Here is a 19,743-nt window from a genome sequence, read left to right on the forward strand (position 1 = left end):
ACTAGCTGCCTGACCCTCTCGCACGTACCCGACTGCTCTTTACCCACCGCAGGTAAATGTCTCCCTTGATTTACAGAAATAATTCTCCTCACAATGCATCAAATCGCATTTAGTTTTAGTCGTTTGGGTTCCTGCTTCCAACCTCATGCTTTTATTCTAGAAAACAATACCAGCTTGCCTTAGCGTGAACAGCTTTTGGTTCTTAATGCTGTTTTAGTATTAATTTTTCTAAACAAGGAGTGCAATTACCCTATAGCAAAATAACTGTCTCCAACTGTCTTTTTTCCATTAAACAAATGGGAGGTTTTACCTCTTGGTCTTCCCATAAGATTAATGCACTTTCTCTGTGGGAACTGTCTTAAAGCGATCCGGGAATCTGAACAACTTGCAGACAGCAAGCCTAATTGTCACAATCTTATTTAGCCAATGACGATTTTCATTAAGAGGTGATCTCTGTTAATAACATAGACTAATAACTCTTCTAAATGAAAAAACCTTTCCTTTCCCCCCCCACAGGCAGGGATAATGAACTCCTAAATCAGTGCTCCTTCTAAGAAAGCCCCCCCCCCCTTTTTTTTTCTTCCTTCTTGTTTTAACAGAGGTTGGCTTGAGACCTAACTGATGGTGGGAGATCCTGGTGCCTGTGCTTGCATCCTGTTGGGAATTTAACTCAGAAAAGTCACAGTGTTATTGAGATTGGGTTTGGTGCTGGCTGCTACAGAGGGAGAATTTGGCCCAGGACGTCCCTGCTGGTTCCGTGACAGCCAGGGGCTGGCTGGGTGGCTCAGGAAGGCAAGTGAGCCTTGGGGAGGGCTCAACAAATGGGTCAAACCATTCAGGAAGCCCAGGGATCACTAGTTTAGGGAAGCTGTGGATCTCCTGGGGGTTAAGATTGGTTTAAAAGTGTGCAGCTGACCCTTGTAAATCAGCCTGCAGGCTGCTGGGTGATTGATGGGCAGGCAAGCATCTTTGTTAGAGGAGAGACTCGTGTTCGTGCCTTCCATGACAAGGCAAGGTCAGGGAGGTAGATTCAACCTCACTGTTAGACCCTAGGAGAATTCCCAACAGAGAGCGCCATGAGAAATCAAGAAACCACGTTCTGCTGCTTGTGGAGCAACTTGTCTTTCCTGTCAATGCTCCAGTTCTTAATCTTAAACCAAAATGCCCAACAAAACATGACAGAGGCACAGACTGGGCTGGCTGCTGTCGCGGCAAGCCGTGGGGCCTGGCAGCCAGGGAGGACATCGTGCAGATCCACACATGCCCATGCCCCCGTTAACGGGTTTGTTCCCTTCTTTTTTGGACTGCAATTATCGACAACTGTTATTCCCCTCTCTTTTCTTGGCTTCTCCTGTAAAGCAGAGGGCAGAAGTAGATAATCCCCAAAACACTAAGTGATGAAAAAACAGGGAGAAGTGGTTGTGCTGGTGGCAGAGCAGGTGACAGGATTTTTTTATGGTCCTGTGACCATCTCTGGAGCTGAGGTACCAAATGGCATGTGTGAAGCAAGTAGCAAACCTCCGGCTATACAACCCCATGCTGTTTAGTTACCAAGAGACTAATCTCTGGGCAGCCCCTGCTCTCTGCCAGTGCCCCTCTGGTGCATACTGGGGTATGATCTGGGGAGGGTGGCTGCACCTCGCAGCTGGGGAGCCTGGTTTCCCAGGCAATACGTTTCAGTGGTGAGATGCTAAGCTAGGCAACGGGGGAAAAAACCTCCGTCTGAGAAAAGCAAGAGCACTCAATGAAACTGTTCAAACGCCCCCTTGCCTTTTTCTTCCCCCCTCTCTTTTTTTCTGTCCCTGCCCCGACTCCCTGCTTTGTCTAGTGCACAGCAGGGCTGTTCTGGAAACAGACGGTTTCCTACCAAGGCCAAGCTGCCTGCTCCGCTCGGGGGGCAGCCTTGGTGTGATTTGGGCCCCCTCTTTTGCAGTGGCAGTGCCTCTGTGCCAGGCTCCTGCTGCGTGCTGCAGGGCAGTGGCTGCTCCTCGCTGCTCTGCACTGAATCCCAGCTGGGGTTTCCCACGTGGCAGAGGAAGACTCAGTCTTTCAATTTTCTTTTATTTGGGTGCAAGTTCCTGAAGAATACCTGTATGTGGCTGAGCTCTTCCCCCACTGAGGATGAGGTGGGGGGATGAAACCTGTGCCAGTTTCTGTGCTGCCTGTCAAGGGGATGGTGCATCCAGTGGAGGCCTTTAGCTCCTGGGTTGTCTTGCCTGGAAACCTGGATGCTACTGGCACAATCTCAATTAAACAGGGATAGCATAAAATATTACAGTGTCCTGGCTGGAGGTGACACATTGCACTAGGGCCACTGAAATGCCACTGACTACAGGCCCTTCTGAGAGTGGCCATTAACGGTCTGGCAGCAGGGTGGGATGTTGGAGCTTGCCCTGACCTTTTATTCCTGCCCCTGGTGCTTCAGCTAAAGCAAGGAGGTATTTTTCCTACTCCTTTATCTGTCCAGTTTGTTTTTGAGGGCATGAGATGGGATTATCTCTTCCTTTTTGTCACTGCAGGAGACGTATACTACTCTAAGATACTGTTGCTGCAGGGAGGACAGTTCAGGGCCACGTGTAGGTGTGGGGACTTGGGAGCTCTTCTCTCTCTGTTAGTAAGACATTGAAATGGCTAAAACTATTGTCAAAGAACTTACAGGAACTTCTCTATTTTGTCACAGATTCCCGTGGGATCAATATATGTAAAGTGTTGTGTCTTGTGTACTTGGTGAGCTTTTCTGAAAGATCTAGAGCCAGCATTAACACTGCTGCTTGAAAATCAGTAATTACGCAGGTGTTTTTTTCTTTGCACAAGTTTTTGATCCTCTTGATGTGAGAGAAGAAGCTTGGAAAATACACCTCTAACAGTCCAATACTGATAGCTTACAAAAAGAACCTATGCAGACTTAAAAAAAACCCAAAACCAAACCCACCAACAACAAGAGTTATTTTCCCAGTTTTGGGGAGTAGAGAGATTCATGAATTTTCAGTGCTCGGGCTGGTGCTGCAATTTGGGCAGACTGAGCAATCAGGCTCATTACGAGCCTTGCCTCTGAATTGATGCTGTGCTAAGCAGGAGAAATGACTTAAGAGCACAAAGAGAAGTACCACCGAAACAAAAAAAAAACAACAAACCCCAAACAAAAACCAAAAAAACTGCAGAAAAAAGTGACTCCATTAATACCAGCTTGAGTGGCAGAGCAGGAAATCAACTGAAAATGAACAAAGAGCCACGCGGCAGGGATGCTAATGCAAGCAAATGCCAATTCACACTTCGGCAGGCGGTGTGTGGCAGCTTCCTTTCCTTTTCAAACATTTTAGCCAGATAATGAGCGCAAAAACCAAATATTTTTTGCGTAATCAACTGAGTTTGGAAGGGAGAAGCAATAGAGGAAGGGGAGCTGCAGTGCTAATTATTTGCTGGGTGATCTGGCTGTCGATGAAGCAGTGCGGGACTGTGCAGGGGGGTGCATTGCTAATTGCTGGCAGCAGCTGCAGCGTGGGTCACTGCTCTTCGCCGCTTGGCTGGTGGTGGAAGCTGTTGTTAATGCCCAGGAAACCTGATTGCTTGCTGAAATGGAAGCCAAGGCATGTTTGCCAACAGCTATTGGGGTAGGGAGGGTAACCATTAGTGAACTGGGTTTTCATATCAATATTGATCGGGGTTGTGATGGGGCAATGAAGCGGGGAAGGGTGCTGGTGGCTGTCTGGTCTAGGGCAGTGTGTTTATGTGAAGCAGATGGTTGACTGCTTTACTGTGCCAGCAGATTATGGAGTTGGCTTCAAACCATCTTGCGTGGGTTTCCAGGAATGCAGGGATCCCGTCTGCAGCAGAACGTTGTTGCTTTGAGCACGTTACCTGGAGTCAGAGCTGGCAGCAAAGCTCTCACGTGGAAGGCAGCTGTGTGCTGGGGTGATCCTCGCACACTGAGGCTCCAGTGGCACTTAGAGGCTCCAGCCCTGGCTGCCCCAGGGGATTCTGCAGGTGCCTTTTGCAGACTTACCTCCAGCGCTGAAAAAGCAGACTCGTGCTGGATACCCTGAGCTGCTGGTTTGGGGTCCCTTTTCCAACATGCTGCTGCATTTGTCAAAGAAATAAAGTGAGGTTGTGGCTGCTGGGCTGAGTTGTGTGGGCAGGGAGTAGTTGTATTGGCCCCGTCCTGCTGCTCCCCTGGAAAATGCTGCCTTGCTTTTTCTTCCCAAACCATCCCTGTTCTCTGATTCTGCAGTTATCCAAGGCGTGGGCTTGACAGAGAGAAGGTAAGGCAGGATATTAGGAAAAACTTTCTGGAGAGAGAAATTAAGATGAACACAGCCAACAGCAGCAGAGACTGAGAGCTCTGAATCTTTATTAATATCAAACAGCTACTGAAAAAGGGATGGCATGGGGCTTTGCTTTTTTTATTTATTTTTTTTTTTTAAATTGGATGCTGGAGCTAAGCTGTCCCAAGTAAATTAAATTTCTTTCCAGAGTCATTTAGCCCAGATTAACCTTGATGCTGGTCTCCCCATCACCCAAAGAACCATTGCTATTAAAAACGCAAATTTCATTTTCAAGGCTTCTGCTCTTAGAATTGATGCCAGGCTGTACCAGCACCTACCTGAAATCAATGGCTCCTCTTGGTGCTTGCTGTAATTCTCTAGCCAAGTGCTGCTGCTTTCACTGTCAGCACTGAATAACGCTGCAAGATCACTGTGGTCAGGACAGCACTGTTTTACCCTTTCTGTTCTTCCCCTTATGTTTTTAAAAGGCAGAGCTTCGTTCCCCTGTTTCACAGAGGTCCTGGATGCTTGGGTGTCAAGGTTCAATGCGATTTGGCAGCAGTGGCTTGGCATAGCTTGCTGATGGTCCAGTGCCAAGTGCTAGTTCTTGCCTCATTAGAAATCTTCAGTTTAGTGGTGATGGAAGAGCATTCAAAGTGACATAGGAGAAGAGTCCAGGGTCTGGATATCTGTATCGTCCCTCTATGAGCTGTGAAATTTGGGCTGCAAAACTAAATGATGTTGATTTTTTGGCTGAAACTTTTTATGCTTGAAAGTGCAGATTTGAGTCAGCCAAAACTTTTCACTGAGTTTTGTCAGCTTGTGAAATTACTTCAGCTGGAGCAACAAGAGTTAAAACTAGATAAAGTTTTTATTTTTTTTTTTCTGGCTTTTTTTGAAATTACTTCAGGTGGAACCTTATTTCATTTTACTTTTAAAAAGTAGTCAAGCCCTCGAGCAGAGTTCCCCTCCTAGCGGTTAAGTGTAACCCATGTAGTTCTGTTTACACCGTCATTTTTCTGCTTGTGGGGAAAGTGGGCTGCCAACAAACTGAGCATTGGTTTCAATTCCTCTGCGTACGGACCACTGTCTGGTACGGGGCTGAACAAAAGGCATTCACTTTGTACTCAGCAAGACGAAAACTTCTCTGTAACTTAAGTTACCTAAGCGTAGCAGACAAGAATAATTGGATGAGGTTTTCAGTAACCCATATTTATCCTATCATGTACAACTTCTAAACCTTCACAGCTGTTGAAAAATCGGTAAGGGTAAGGGCAATCCAGTAATGTGGTCACTGGGAATGGGAGTTATTCGATACTACACGGTTACTGGAAATTATTGATTGAAAAAGTGCCAGCTTTTTAGGAAATGCCATAAAAATAGACATTTTATGTGGATGGCAATGAAATCTGTATAAGCACGCTCCCTTCTCTGCGAATAACCTCTGGACCATATAGGAATCTTCCAGCAGGAGAATACAAAGATATTTAAATGCTTCAAATTTAAATTAAACTTAAGCTGGATGGTGCATTTACAGTGCATACTACTACTTTCTCTTCCCTCTTTTTATTTTATTTTTTTTTTTAAAATCACTTAAGAGAAGGTGCTCTCTATATTGTCCAGAGGCTGGAACAGCAGCAGGAAAATGTGACTTTGAAATAATGGGATCTATAAGAATAGGCAATTTCGTTCAAGTATAGTGATTTAGTGCCCTGTTAGTGTCCTGATGTATAACTCCATTTCCAAAGACCGTTAAGTTTCTTCACAAGCATAATGACAGGCTTAAAACTTGTGAGACTAATGCCACAGCTTTCTCTGTCCTCAGCTATTCCGCATAATTACAGGAGTAAGGGAATTTTGTTCTGTCCTAATGGATTAGCTCCAAGAGGAATAAATCATATAATGTTATTGCCTTCTTGTTTCTTTCCCTCCCTCTCTAAAAAGCAAGATAGCCCACACAGCACAGTGCAAAGCCAGGGCTGGAAATGTTTTTTCTTGCCTGCAGTCTGTGATACTGATGTGATCTCAATTTTGGTGTCACCAGGACAACTTTTTGAAGTGCTCTTGTTCTGTTTGTTGCTTTTGGTACTAATTTCAGCTTCTGTGTTTGTTCTGCTCACAGACGATGGCCCTTACTCGAAGGGGAGCAAAGACTCCGGTGGGATGGACGCAGCCCTGGTCTCCAGGAGGCAAAGCATCCCAGGTAAAGGAGGGGGGTCAGCTTCTGCTCCAAAACATCGGGGCATCCATGACACTTTACTTAGCTACCCCTAAAACAGGTAAAAATATCCCAAAATGCCCATTTTGTTGCATCCGCCAGCAAAGCTTTTGCTGGAGGGCAGAAGTGGATGGTCTCAGTGAGTGGTGCGTTACTGGTGCAACCATAGGCTGGCATGGAGCTGTCGATGGTGGTTACAGGGAGCCAGGAAAGGACTGTGCTGCACTGACACCTGCAAAGAGGAAAAGAGCAGTAAAAGAGAGAGGGAGGAAGCGCTGCCATATCTGAGCTCACCAGGTGGGGAGGGAGACTGGCAGTGTCTGGCAAGCTTCGTGTTTCCCATGTGTGACTAATTTTGTTTTGATATTTAGTCAGTCACAGCAGACTTCTGTGTGAGATAAACCCTCCCGTGCTGAAACACCCCTGTGGGCTGAAGATGGAGTGGAGAAAAAGTAGTATGTTTGCCTGTGTTGGTGCTGGACTTTTGTAAGCCAGTGGCACACCAGCAGGCTTGAGTGGGCTGCTCTGGACAGTTTATCTCCTTCCTAATAAAGCCTGGGGCTTGATTTTGACTTCTGATGGTTAACAACCCAGTCACAGGTTAGGTTTAGTGTGGTGTAGGTGATGGAGAGGAAACGAGGCCTGTTTGCTATTGCTTCATCACTCAGCAAATTTTCTAGGGGATATTCTGCATCCTCTGGGGCTTCTGCAAAACGTTGCCACTGTACCATAGCCCTGATGGAGAGAGGCTAACACCCCACTCACAAGAGCCAGTATATCCAACGATCCCAGCTCAAGATATCTCAACGGGGAGGGCAAAATTCAGACATGCTTTTCCTGCTGTGGGATGCTTTGAGCAGCCAAATCCAAGCACATATGCCAAGAGAAGAAATCCAAGACTGTTCTCCTATGACACTTAAAGACTCTGTCTTGAAAATCAGATCCTGCTTAACCAGCTCGCTTTTACATCTCTGTGTGTCTGTGATAGCAGCAGTAGATTTATAGAAGTATTGGTCAAAATCCCTTATTGCTTACCTTAATAGATTGATCTCAGGGACTTGCCTTTTTTTGGAGCAGTGATTTCTCCTTGAACCCATAACAATGGGTAATTGCACTCTGGGAGTTCTCATTTTAAACACTTACCAAGGATCAAAATTAAACCCCATTGAAGAGCTAATAATCTCCCCTTGTGGCACCATCTGTGTTGATCAGTCATGTCTGTAGTTGAGAGGAAATTTGCAGGATAGTGCTGGGTGGTGTTCCTTCCAGCACGGTGGGGAGCCACCCCAAAGTTTCTGGCAGCCCCTGGGATCCTGGGTTGGTGAATTGAAAACTAAGTTACTGTAGTTGGCAAGGGATCAAACCCAAGTTTAAAGAGCAGAAACATTATGGACCTGACATTTTAAAACAAGCTGCCAGTGCCACGTTAAATGGGTGCCCAGCAGTGCCTAAACGCCTTCCAGACTGGTGCTAGATTGCAAAAAGGTTCCCCATTCACATTCGTCAAGTGCACAGATTATTCTTGGAAGTGCTTTACAAAACGGGTAGTGCATGGCAGGACTTGCAAGTGAGGCACAATTACTCAAGGAGCAAAGTGCTAGTGATGAGGCACCTCAGTGACAAATGACACCGTGCTTTCTCCCAGTGAAAGAGGGTGGAGAGGAGAAGCCCTGCACCAGCGTGGATCTTCTGTGTCAATATGTTACTTAAGAGACCCTGCCTTGCTCTGGAAGTCATAGCGTGCAAGACGCTCTCCAAATACAGCATTTCATTTAAGCCTGGTGGGTTCTGCAGTGCAAACAAACTCTGGGGGCATTTGCAGCATGGGTTTTAGTCCACTGCTGTGGGACTGCTGTTTGCTGTGTGCTGCCCGTGCTCACCACCTCCTCCTCTTGTGCGGCCTTGGGGAAAGTTGCCCTGTGTGAGGAAGACTTTTCCCTCTGTAAAATCGTGGGAGATTGCAGTACAGCAGAGATAGCGGAGGTAGATAGATCATGTTGTAGACAAATTCTGCAAAAGCTTCTTGGAGGAGGCTCTGGCAAGGCATGAAAGTAGTCTGATTTGCCCCAGGGCTAGTCCTGCTTTGAGCAAAGAGTGCGAGTGCCGTCATGTGGATTAACATGGAGCTGTCTTCTGCCAAGTCTGTAGAGCTCTTAGTCTTTCCTTGGGCCAGTGCTGGCTCTCCTGCTAATTTACTCCCCTCCTGTCAAATCCAGAAGTTGGAATAGTTTAGGGACCCTGTTTTTGTAAAACCCAGACGTGAGCTGTAACGGGATCAAAACCAGCAGCAGGTTGAGCTTATACGTGCTGGACAAATGAGAGTGTCATCTTGGACTAAAGGAAGGTAAAATATATGCTGCCTGCAGCAAACTAGTGGGGTGTGCATCCCCTAAACCTGGCCCTACGATATCTATTACAGCTGGCAGTGGAATCAGTTATGTTGTAAAAGTGACTTGAGTCTTCAATTTCAGGTGTAGCTGAGGTGGGTAATATGGAGGAGGTTTGATGTGGGCCAGGTGCAGATGGGTGGGGAAACTGCTGTGAATTAATGAAGTTCGTGCCTCCTCCTGCTTCCCCTGCTGATGGCAGGATCCCACCCTGTCCACATTGTGTTCTTTATCTCCCAACTGTATTGATGCCTTATGATATCCTTTTTATCCACAATATTTTAAGACCCACCCTGTTCTGTCCATCCAGGCAGCTACTGCAGGTCCACAGCATCCTCCTACCTGGTAACTGTGACTGCCTGACCTGTAGCCCTCCTAAGACCCTCCCCACTCTATATCAAACGTAGCTCCTGAGGTAGTCTCCCTGGACCATTGCTGAGATCCCATTACTCTGGTTTTGAGTCCTTCCATTGCCTCCAGCACCTTGAAACACAAGGTTTTTATTCTCTCACAAGCCCTTACTCCTCTACTTTGCCCTGCTTGGTCCTGCCTGCAGACCTGCATGCAAACATTTTCCCTCCACTGCTGTGGGTCCACCAGGACGCAGTTCTGTTTCGCAAACTTTATTTAACATTGTCTGAAACTTTCTCTTCGTTTCATCCCAGGTCTGCTCTCCAACCCTGTAGGAAAAGGGTGTCCTTGGGATTGGGAGGAATATGCCTTCCACTGAGAGGTTTGTCTTTATTCCTGATCTTTCAGAGGAGTTTAGAGGGGTCACCATTGTGGAGCTGATTAAGAAGGAAGGAAGCACCCTCGGGTTAACCATTTCAGGTGGCACAGACAAAGACGGAAAGCCAAGAGTCTCCAATCTGAGGCCAGGAGGACTGGCTGCAAGGTGAGAAATGGAAATGGCGTGTAGAGAGTGCGGTAAAACTGGAGAGTAATAGTTGCATGTTCTAGTTACTGGATGAATATAGTTATAATTAAAGTAGTTGGCAACCAACTCCCTTTTTTGAAGTGCCCCCGAATGCAAAGTTGCTGCTTCACCAAGTAGAACGTCTTCTATTTTGAGTTACTTCCCATACTCTGTGCAATTATGCTCTGAAATTTTGTGTAGGGATATTTGGGATTCTGTGAAATTAGGCAGCCTTGTCAGGAGAGCTGCATGGTACAATACATCTTGATCAAGCTAAGTGGTTTAATATTGTATCTGTTCTGAATACTGAGTGGGTAAGTAATGTTATTGGCTTGGAAAAGGAATGGGAGAAGAAAGGCTCTGAGAAGCAGAGAAAAGGAAGGAGTAATTGAACAATTTTGCAGAAAACAGGCAAAAGCAAAGATGTTTTCTTTCCCTGCTGAATTTTTTTCAGACAGCTCTTGGTGTGCTTCTCTTTGACTGATTGCTCTACATGAATGGGAACCGAGCAACAAAAAGCGAGGTTGTGGAAACGTAGACCACAATTGTTGCTTATGTACAGATCTGAACACTTGCCACTGGGAAAGATAGATGGCTTTGATTTCAGCATTTCCCTCTGATAGCAACACATTCAGTCAGACACCTAAGATCAGCCCAAGGTTGGTGGCTTGTTCAGAAAGCCCTCCAGTTACCAAAGGTTTGCCAGGTGCATGCGAGTGTAGCAGAGACTCTGTGCTACCACTGCTTTTTTTTTTTTTTTTTTTTCTTCTTTATTTGTAGAAGTGACCAGCTGAACGTTGGGGATTACATCAAGTCGGTGAATGGTATTAACCTGACCAAGCTGCGGCATGACGAGATCATAAGCCTGCTGAAAAACGTGGGCGAAAGGGTAGTGCTGGAAGTAGAGTATGAGCTTCCACCAGCTGGTGGGTACCTCTCTGATAACGCTACTCTTTTCTTGGCTGTTTTTTGTCCTGGGGTACAGATGGATTTGCTCATGCATTAGCCATCAGGGCAAAGGCAGTATCCAGGGGCATTTTGACATTCTGCCTTCATCTGCTCGCAGTGCCGTGGTGGATGCTGCAGAGCTGTGTGCGGGCGGAGCAGAGCGCTTTTTCCAGCACAGTGGGTGCCTGTTCATGCACACCGGCAGGAGATGGCTGATTAGGTCTGTCTTGCCTCGGAGTGACTTGGTAGCACAGGCCAATCTGCCTCCTGATGCTGCTTCAGCTTGTTTTTCTTTTTCCTTTTTGGAGCATGGCTATGGGAGGTTTTATTCAGTCTTGAGCGTGTATTGCCAGATCCTCTTTTCTGAACTGTGGCAAGTGCTGTTATTCCTCATGATGCTTTGAAATGTTAGGTGTTTTCAGAAGGGTAGCTGAAGCAATCTGCTTTCCAGCTAAGGGGCCCTGGCAGAAGCTGGCAACCCAGCTCACACTCACAGGGTTTGTGTCCTGACATGGGAGACTCTGTGCTCTTGCCCTCATTTGTTTGTTCTGATTAAAGCAAATGCCTCGATACAGTTTCTCATCACAGTCCTTCCATCGTGAAGATGATCCCCTCAGTTATTACTCATTCAGTTACCCAGATCAGTCAGGGAATGATGGGGCAGAAGAAATAGAACAACTAAAAATAAGATGACAGGAAAAACAAAACTAATGAAATCTAAACATTTTGCCCTAGATAGGAAGCTATCTTATACTTTGTAGCTTTGCTATAGCTGCTGCCTTTACATGATAAGTATTCAATATATAAATGACCATATAAAGCCCAAAGAAGAAGAAAAATATAATCTAAATTAGCTGAATCTCTATTAATCGTGCCCCTCTGTTCTGCTGTAAATGCTGGCTAGCTTTTGCATACAACCCTAGTAAAACAAACCGTGGCTCAAGTTTTCCATGTTCTCATGCTTACTAGAGATGACAACTCTTAACCTTTCTCCTCAGCTGTGAGCCTGGCTGTCAGGAATCTGATAAGCTGTACTTACCAGCTAAGGAACAGTGCCAATACTTCATGGCTCGATCAATAGCAGTGATGCAAAAATGTTCCCAGCTCTGAGTGAGCAGAAAGAGCACAGTGAAATAGTGACTTCCCTCCAAGGAGGTTATTGATGCTGTTTATGACTACTCCAAACCAAGAAGTACTGTGAAATACAGGGAATTATCAGTTATTGCTTTGCTCTAGTTCATTGTGGGCTTTTATCTGCGGTGAGGGCGTTACTGCTTTGTGCACCTGCCTCTCTCCCTCTTTCCCTGGGAAAGAGCAGAAATACAGTGCAATTCAATAGCTTGTGTTTGTGGGTTTGAATTTTTCTCCCCACTTCGTAATTTTGTGCTTTGGAAGAGACCTTCGTTGCAAGTCCAAGTCTAGTTGTCAGGCCACTGTGCCATATCATCTCTTTCATAAACACACCAAGCCCTGTGTTAGGTTTCCCCACTCCCCACTGATCTTACAAAAAGGATGTTGCAGAACTTCATGCTTGGATGCTTAAGACAGAAATTAAGTGGCCTCTGAATTCCTTGGTGGATGCTTTATACCCTTTTCTTGCTATGTGAGTATCACGCCTTAGGGGTTAGCCTTCCTGTGCCCTGGGCATTTCCCCTCTGGAGTCCTTCCAGGCTGTGCCTCTGGTGTAGTGGTCCATGCTTGGCAGCAGGGACAAAGCGGCTGCGTGGGGGACGGTGTTTTGGGGGGTTTATTTGGCCTTGCTGTAACCTGGTCCCCAGGGCTGCCTGCCTGCAAGGCGGTACCATGCCACCACGGTACATCTTTTGGATTAATTTAAGGGTTAGTTTAACCCTAATTTGGATGCAGGTTGCAAGCCCTCAGGGTGCTTGCCAGTGAGGACCAGTGTGGTCAGTGAGGACAGGGGGGAAGTTCGCTTCAAATTTCCCCTCCCGAGCCAAAGAAATGTGAGCGCGGATGTGCCTAGGGGAGCCTTCAGCTCCAATTTGCCAAGCTGAAATCGAGTTCTTAATCTTTTTTTTGATTATCCTTGTGGCCATTCATTGCACTTGGTTTACAGATTAGGAATTGATCTTTTCAGAGTGGACCAGGCTGAAATGCCGCGTGCAGTTCTGGATGGAGAAGACTGGAAAATTGTCCCATATTCACTGCAGTAGTTCAATAAATCATTAAACAGCAGGGGATGGAAAGGGACAGAAGCAGTTTCGTTCTTTTTCTCTTTACTTTTGTACATTAAATAGGACTGTGTATTTAACATAAAATTACCGAATTGCCCCTAGGATCAGTTTAAAGGATTCACTTAATCTTTTCTAAAGTCAAAATATGAGAGGTAAGGGAAAAAACCCCAACCTTTTGCACTGAGGATTTGGGATTTTCATTTTCTTTAAGGTCACCGGTGACTTGATTCCTTATGCTGCTGCTGGTTTTTTTTAGTAAGTTTCCATCTGCAGCAGAAGCTTCTGGCTTTTGGGTAATGCTGAACACGTTAAAACCAGTTGATAAATGAGACAGTTTTACTTGAATGTCAGAGTATTAACCAAGACAAATTTGAGGGGAGACGCACAGCACTGAGCTGGGAAATCATCCTAAAACATGATGGTTGGCTCTGATGAAGGTTCATGCATGCATCTGGGCTGGTCTCTTTTTTTCTTCAAACTGGGAAGATTGGGCTGGACTTTCATTTCAGTGCATTTGGATGACCTTTGATATTTTTTTGCAGAGTGGCATGGGAAAGGTTTATCTGGGGGTAACTGCGTCTTCCTCTCTTTCTTTAGTGCCAGAGAGTAGCGCTGGCATTATTCCCAAGACCATCGAGGTGTCCCTCTACAAGGAAGGCAACAGCTTTGGCTTTGTGCTGAGAGGTTAGTGCCTTCTCCAGTGAAAAACAAAGAGGGGACAAGTACTGGCAGGGGTGATTTGGGAAGCAGGAAGAGAAAAGTAAGAAGATGAATGTCATAAACATCAGCTGAGAAGTGAAAGCATGTCCTGGAGAGCATCCCGTGCAGCCTTCAACGACTGCCAGCTGCCTAATCCGAGGCAGTCTTTTTGCTTTCAGGCTGTGTCAGCTGTTAGGTGATAAATGTCTCTCCTTTCTGAGCACTCTCATTCAGACTTTCAAACCTCCAGTGACTTACGGCTTTCCCGGTTTGATTACAGGGGGAGCCCATGAAGACTGGCACAAGTCCAGACCACTGGTGCTCACCTACGTGAGGCCAGGTGGTCCAGCGGACAGGTAACGTTCACGATGCACCTCCAACATGTGCTTCCACAAGACAAACCAGCAGCTCTCACTGTGCTCTTGGACACATGCCCTTCTTGCCCTCCTTGCTGGTGCCTCCCCAAGGCTTCTCACGCTGGTGGTGTGGGACCTGTGGTGTGTGGGGAGGGTGGGTCTGGTGCTCCCAGGCTGACCCATGTGTGGATGTTATAAGCAGAAACCCCTGTTCCAGAGGCGGCCACTTGATTAACCCTGTGCAGATGAATAGCTGATGCTGTGTTAGAAAGCAGGAGGCAGTCTGTCTATTCTCATACCACTAATTTAGTCTGATGGGTCTGGTACTATAAATAACTCAAGCTATTGGCCCAAGGACTGTTCAATTCCCCCAGAATTGAAGTAATTGGCTTTATGTACATATGTACACACAGAGACACAAATATATGTATACACAACAAAACATGTATGTATATTACATATATATATATAAGTAAAATATAAATAAATACACCAAAAAACCCTTTTGCTTATGGCTTCCTACAGGGAAGGGTCCCTGAAAATTGGGGACAGGCTGCTGAGCGTTGATGGGATCCCTCTGCACAGCATGACTCACGCTGATGCCCTCAACATCCTGCGGCAGTGCAGCCAGGAGGCACTCTTCCAGATCGAGTATGATGTGACCATCATGGGTAAGGCTGGGATGGTTGTGGTGGCGTTTTCTCCGACTGCCTGGAAAGTATGTGAGACTAGACACAGTAACTGGGATACTTGGTTTCAGTGGAAAAATGCTGAGCAGCGCACTGCCGATACGGGTGTAGGGGGTAGAGTTCAAAGCTGGCTTAGCTGAATGCATTTGAAGTGCCCTTATCCAATGATGCGTCTGGGTGGGAATGGTGGCCGGTTTTAGAGGAGGGGGAAAAAGGGGATTTTCTAATGTAGGCAAGGAGGGCAAAGGAGAAGTTGGAATTAAAGGGGGCTGGAGTGCTCTGCCAGCACTGCAAATACTGCTATTAAATGTGTGCAGGAGAGCAGCTGCAAGCAGGCAGAGACTTAATGTGGCTGTGGCTTTGGTTCTGAATTTTGACCTTGCTTAATTCTGGAGCTATTCCCTTTCTCAGAAATGTTAGTGCAGATCTACTGCTGAAATAAATGAGGGGTGATCAACTGATTGACCCCAAATAAGACAGAATTTACTGGAGGGCAGAGGATGGGTATTTCTAAAGTGTTCTACACAGTAGATATTAAGTTTGAGGGTTTGGAGCGTTGGTGGTTTTTTATTCATTTGATTTTCAGTTTCAAGCCCTGGGAAAGGGCTTATTATTAGCTGCTGTAAAGTCATTTGGAGCTGGCTTTGTGACACACAGCTGTTCCTGCAGGGAGCGTTGTTAATGAGTTTAAGGTTACCACAGAGTCCGAAGCTGTGTTGGCTCTGGAAGCTTGTTGAGCTGTGTGTTAGATTTGAACGTTGCATATACAACTCCTGAGCAGTTTCTGCCTCCACTGGAGCCACAAGCCGGACTAGATTGGAGTCTTTTCCCCAAATCTCGCAAACCAGTCCAACGCATCTGAGCCTAGGATCCAGTGAGGAGTAGGAGCCTGTGGTATCAGGTTGTTTTCTGGTTTGTCACTGAGAAGGGAAATAAAAAGGATCCACAGCTGAGAGAGTTTAATACCACACCACCCCAAGGAAAGAGAGCTGAGAATGTCAAAACTCGCTCCATGCAATGTGCAAGAGGGTTGCAGCAGGAAAAGGGAGCTCTTTGTGTCAGCCCTGGGGGCTGTCTGCCTCCTTTTGAGTCTCCTTCCCCCAAAGTTTCCCCTTTCTTCCAGCAGACCCTTTACTGGGTCTCCCCTGGGGGAGGAGGCTGCCAGCTCCTGGGCAGCAGTCTGCCACGCAGCTACGTGCTCTGTTGGGAGAGCTGGAAGGAAAACCTGATGCCTTGGCGGCTGCCTGCATGCTGCCTGGCTTCTGCCATGCTACAGGAGCAGCACCTCTTCAGAAGCTGGCTGGTACTCATGAAAAAGAGGAAAGGTTTAAATGATGGAGAACAGAAACTACCCAAACCCTATTTTCCACCTTTCTATATGAATGTCATTAATTGTCATTGTCATAACTCTGCAGCGGTCGGTAAGGGATGTCCGTCCCTCTCCTCGCAGGCTGGCTGGGGGGGCAGCCCTGCCCGGGGCGGGGGAAGGAGGAGTTGAGGATTTTTTTTTTTTTCGTACAGGGCTGTCAAGTCTGAACAGTAGTAAACAATTAATGGTGCATGGGAATGGGCTGCTGTCGGGGTTTGTTGTTTGTACGGTACCCTGGTGCCTATGTTGCAGAAAATTGATTGTTTTAAAACCTGACTTGGAGCAAAAATAGCCGTGAAGGTGTCTTGGTATTTCTTCTTGAGTTAGTCTGCCACCTAAAACTGTTAGGGTTGAGTGAACTCAGAGTGATGGCAGGGGTTTATGCAGTGATTCTCCATCTTCTGTTGATATACAGTGGACCACAGCCAGATGCTTCCCAAGATGTGAAGACAGCACCTTCCTTAGATAATTTCTGCATAAAGAGTGCTTCTCCCCAACCTTTTAAAGGGATATGCATGCCCTGCTTTCTTTTAAGGCAGGATGATGCAGAACGTGTTGCTTAAAACAATCTCTGCAGACAGTTTTGCCAGGCAATGGCTAGTAACTGCAATGGGAGATGAGTGCGTCATCCTCAAATCACAACTATTATGGACATTTCTTTAGCAGCCACAGGAAGACGATGAGGGAAAGGAAGAGCAGGTGCTGGAAGTAGTTACTAGTCTGGAGGGAGCACTCTTAACTCCCATTTTGAAAACTTGTTGAAGGGACACTTGGCCACACAGTTCACTTGATGAATTATAGGAGCTGAGGACACCACCATGATGTGGTGCTTGGCCTCTTCATCCCTGGGGAAGAGAGAGGTTTTTACATCGCCCTCGCTCTCTGCTGCAGCTGTACGTGCTGGGGTCGTGTGGGCTGACCCTTGAGCAGGGGAAGTTATTTTTCCACATCTGTCCTTAGTGAGAGACCAAAGCTGCTGCGGGGGAGTGTTGAATCATGGTGTTCCCCAGCTGGCTGCGTGGTTTCCCAGCCAAAATTGCATGCTCAGGAGGAGGGGCATGGGCCAGCCCTGCTCTTGGTGTGAGGGACACAGCAGCTGCTTGCCATTGCCACCAAGCATCCCCCGGCTGTCGGGCTTTCACTGGGGAGGCCAGCGTAGGACGGGACTGTGGCAGGCTTTTAATCAAATTGGCTGAGATTTCTCAAGGCCACCGAAGGAATTAAATTAATCTGCCATTTCCATTTAAAAGGAGTGTGAACTGGGCATGCACCTCCCTTGGGCATCAGGAAAATCTCTGCCCTTTGCTGATGCCAGATCTACATTGCAATGAACAGATGCTTTCCTGTGGCAACACTTTCTTATGGGCCTTTTAAAAAAGGGGGAGAAAAGAAAAAAACACCACAACACAACCCAACAAATAAAGTGATCGGCCAGAAACTGGTGGCATTTGAATAGCTACTCTGTAAATAAGCTGTGTGTGCCATGACACGAAGCGCTAGGCTGCCAGCCTTTAGGGTTGACTCATGGAGAGGGGAAACCCTCTGCCAGAGATGACGAGTGAGCAAAGCAATTTGCTGCGTCCTTCTCCTCCCCCTTCCCCTGGCTGCCCCTCTGCCCATTCATTTTTAGGCTTGTGGGGCTCTCCTGCTGACGGAGTGGAGGGCTGGTAGTGTCCCATAAATAGGTGACCACTTGGCATTTGCTGGGCAGTGGCAGGGGTAGGTCCTGATGAGGGGCCCGTGAAGTCAAATGCCTCCATGTGCCCATGAAGCTGGAGGGATCGCAAGCCACTGGGCTCTGTCAGGAAGGGGGCAGCTCCCTGATTTGGTTCTTCTAGAAGGTTTTAGTTTATTTTGTTTGCATTTGCCAGGGGGATGCCTTTTCCTCTTCCTTCCCCTCAAAGTGCATTATGGCAGGGAAAAATTATCCCTACTGGCACACCTCACTTGTTCCCTGGGCAAGTGCTCCTAACACTTTCCAGCCTGGTTTGGAGAGCCATCCTTCCTTAGGCAGGTGAGCAAAGCCAGATGAGGCTCAAGGAAACCAGTTCAAGAGGGAAGAAACCCCACAGTGTTTCCTCCAAAATAAGCTGCTGAAAGTTCTTTTAGAAAATACCTGCCAACCCCAGCTTTGAGTGTACCCAGCTCTCCTGTATCTTCATCACTGGGATGTCTGACTACCTGGAGCATGCTGTTTCCTTTTTATCCAGCACGATATTGGTGAGTACCCCTGAAGCAAATGGCTGTGAGCAGGTTTCACACAGCCGTTTTTGTCTTCCTGGGGTCAACCAGGTGGACAAAGTGATGGAATTTGCTGTACTGGAGGCAGTTTTGGTAGGCTTTTCTCTTTAGAGGGTGGATTAGACTTGTAGTGAGTCATTTGGTGGCTACTGAATTTCCACCTGAACATTTTGAAATGGCTGGAATTTGGGTTTGGAAGGAAAAACACAGGCAGGATTTGGAGGCAGATGTTAACTGATTCAGGACAGAGCTGCCGATACTGAATTTTAGCAGGGTCCTATCCAATTCGTTTATCCTATTCATTTAGTCAATATCACCTAAAAAGAGCAGATGTCTTCAAAAAGATGGAGGGTTTAAGGGTTTATTTGGTTACTAAAGCTGTTGTTTCTGAAGATGGATGAAGATAGCATGTGTGCTTTCCCCCAGCCACGTCAGGAGATGTAACATGATTCATCCAGTGGGTCTTCTGGACCCTGTCTGTCCATCCACTAAACAAGCACGTATTTTTTTGGACCCGTTGTGTGACAGCTGTGCTTCTGTTTCCCAGTCTGTAAAATGGTACCATTCTCCTCTGGGAAGCACAGTTCATTGCTTGCAAAACGCTTTCAAACCCTTGCATAAAAATCTGCACAGCCATGCAAGACGGCATGTACATAGGTGGTTTTTTCTGTTCCTTGGTAACAAAACTCTAGAGAAATGATGCAAGCTGCTGTATCCACATTAAACTTGGTGTCTTTGGCCTCAGTGATGCTTGTTCTGCAGCAGTGTGATTTTTGGCCCGTGGTACATGCTGAGCAGCACTTGAGTTGAATATCTAATGATGCTGAGCCTCCAGAACCATGGCTTAGATTCTCTTGGCTTGTGAGAACAGGTCTAGCTTTAAGCAAGGTGAGATTTGCTGTTAAATGCAGGAGAGCTGCCGATGTCTTTTCCACAGATGCTGGGTCAGGTTGCAGCCATATGTGATGGTGCAGAAACACCTCACAGTCGCAGAGCAGCAACACCAATCGACTCCCTGCAGTGAGGTTATTGTGTGGCCTGCCCTGGCCTCTGCGTGTTTCTTTTTAAATTAGCTTGGGTGTAATAGCCCCATGTTAATCACGTCTCAAATATTGCTAAATTGTAGACTCCTGACCTTTGATTTGAGCCAAATCTTTCCCTGGAATAATTAATAGAGGCTTGGCTGGTATTTCCTCAACAAATGCCTCTATAAAATGGATTTGGAGCAGTAGCCATCTATGCCACTGGAGATGAGAATTAAAAAGGACGGTGGGGTGGTCCATGCTGTGTGTGGTGGGAGGAGGGACCATGGGCTGGAGGCAGGACTGATTTCCTACAGTCTTACCGATAACCTAGGTCCTGGCATGGGAATAGGTACCAAAAGCTCACCCATCATTACGTTGAGATTTCCCTGGGAAACACTTGGCAAAGCCAAGAAGCTTGGATGCTGAGTAAAACCGAGA

The 19,743-nt window shown here is 46.7% G+C and overlaps 1 protein-coding gene across 4 annotated transcripts in view; it reads left to right on the forward strand.

Moving 5' to 3' along the window:
- GRIP2 (glutamate receptor interacting protein 2) overlaps window positions 1-19,743 on the forward strand; it is a 284,956-nt gene that overhangs the window by 216,562 nt on the left and 48,651 nt on the right. For all 4 annotated transcript variants that reach the window (XM_040592152.1, XM_040592149.1, XM_040592150.1 and 1 more), the window contains exons 2-7: window positions 6,385-6,465; window positions 9,627-9,762; window positions 10,564-10,709; window positions 13,524-13,610; window positions 13,906-13,981; window positions 14,507-14,652. In XM_040592152.1, coding sequence (XP_040448086.1) covers window positions 6,385-6,465; window positions 9,627-9,762; window positions 10,564-10,709; window positions 13,524-13,610; window positions 13,906-13,981; window positions 14,507-14,652 — 672 coding nt within the window. The remainder of the gene's footprint in view (window positions 1-6,384; window positions 6,466-9,626; window positions 9,763-10,563; window positions 10,710-13,523; window positions 13,611-13,905; window positions 13,982-14,506; window positions 14,653-19,743) is intronic.

Source organism: Falco naumanni, chromosome 4, assembly GCF_017639655.2.
Source record: "Falco naumanni isolate bFalNau1 chromosome 4, bFalNau1.pat, whole genome shotgun sequence".
Classification (NCBI taxonomy): Eukaryota; Metazoa; Chordata; class Aves; order Falconiformes; family Falconidae; genus Falco; species Falco naumanni.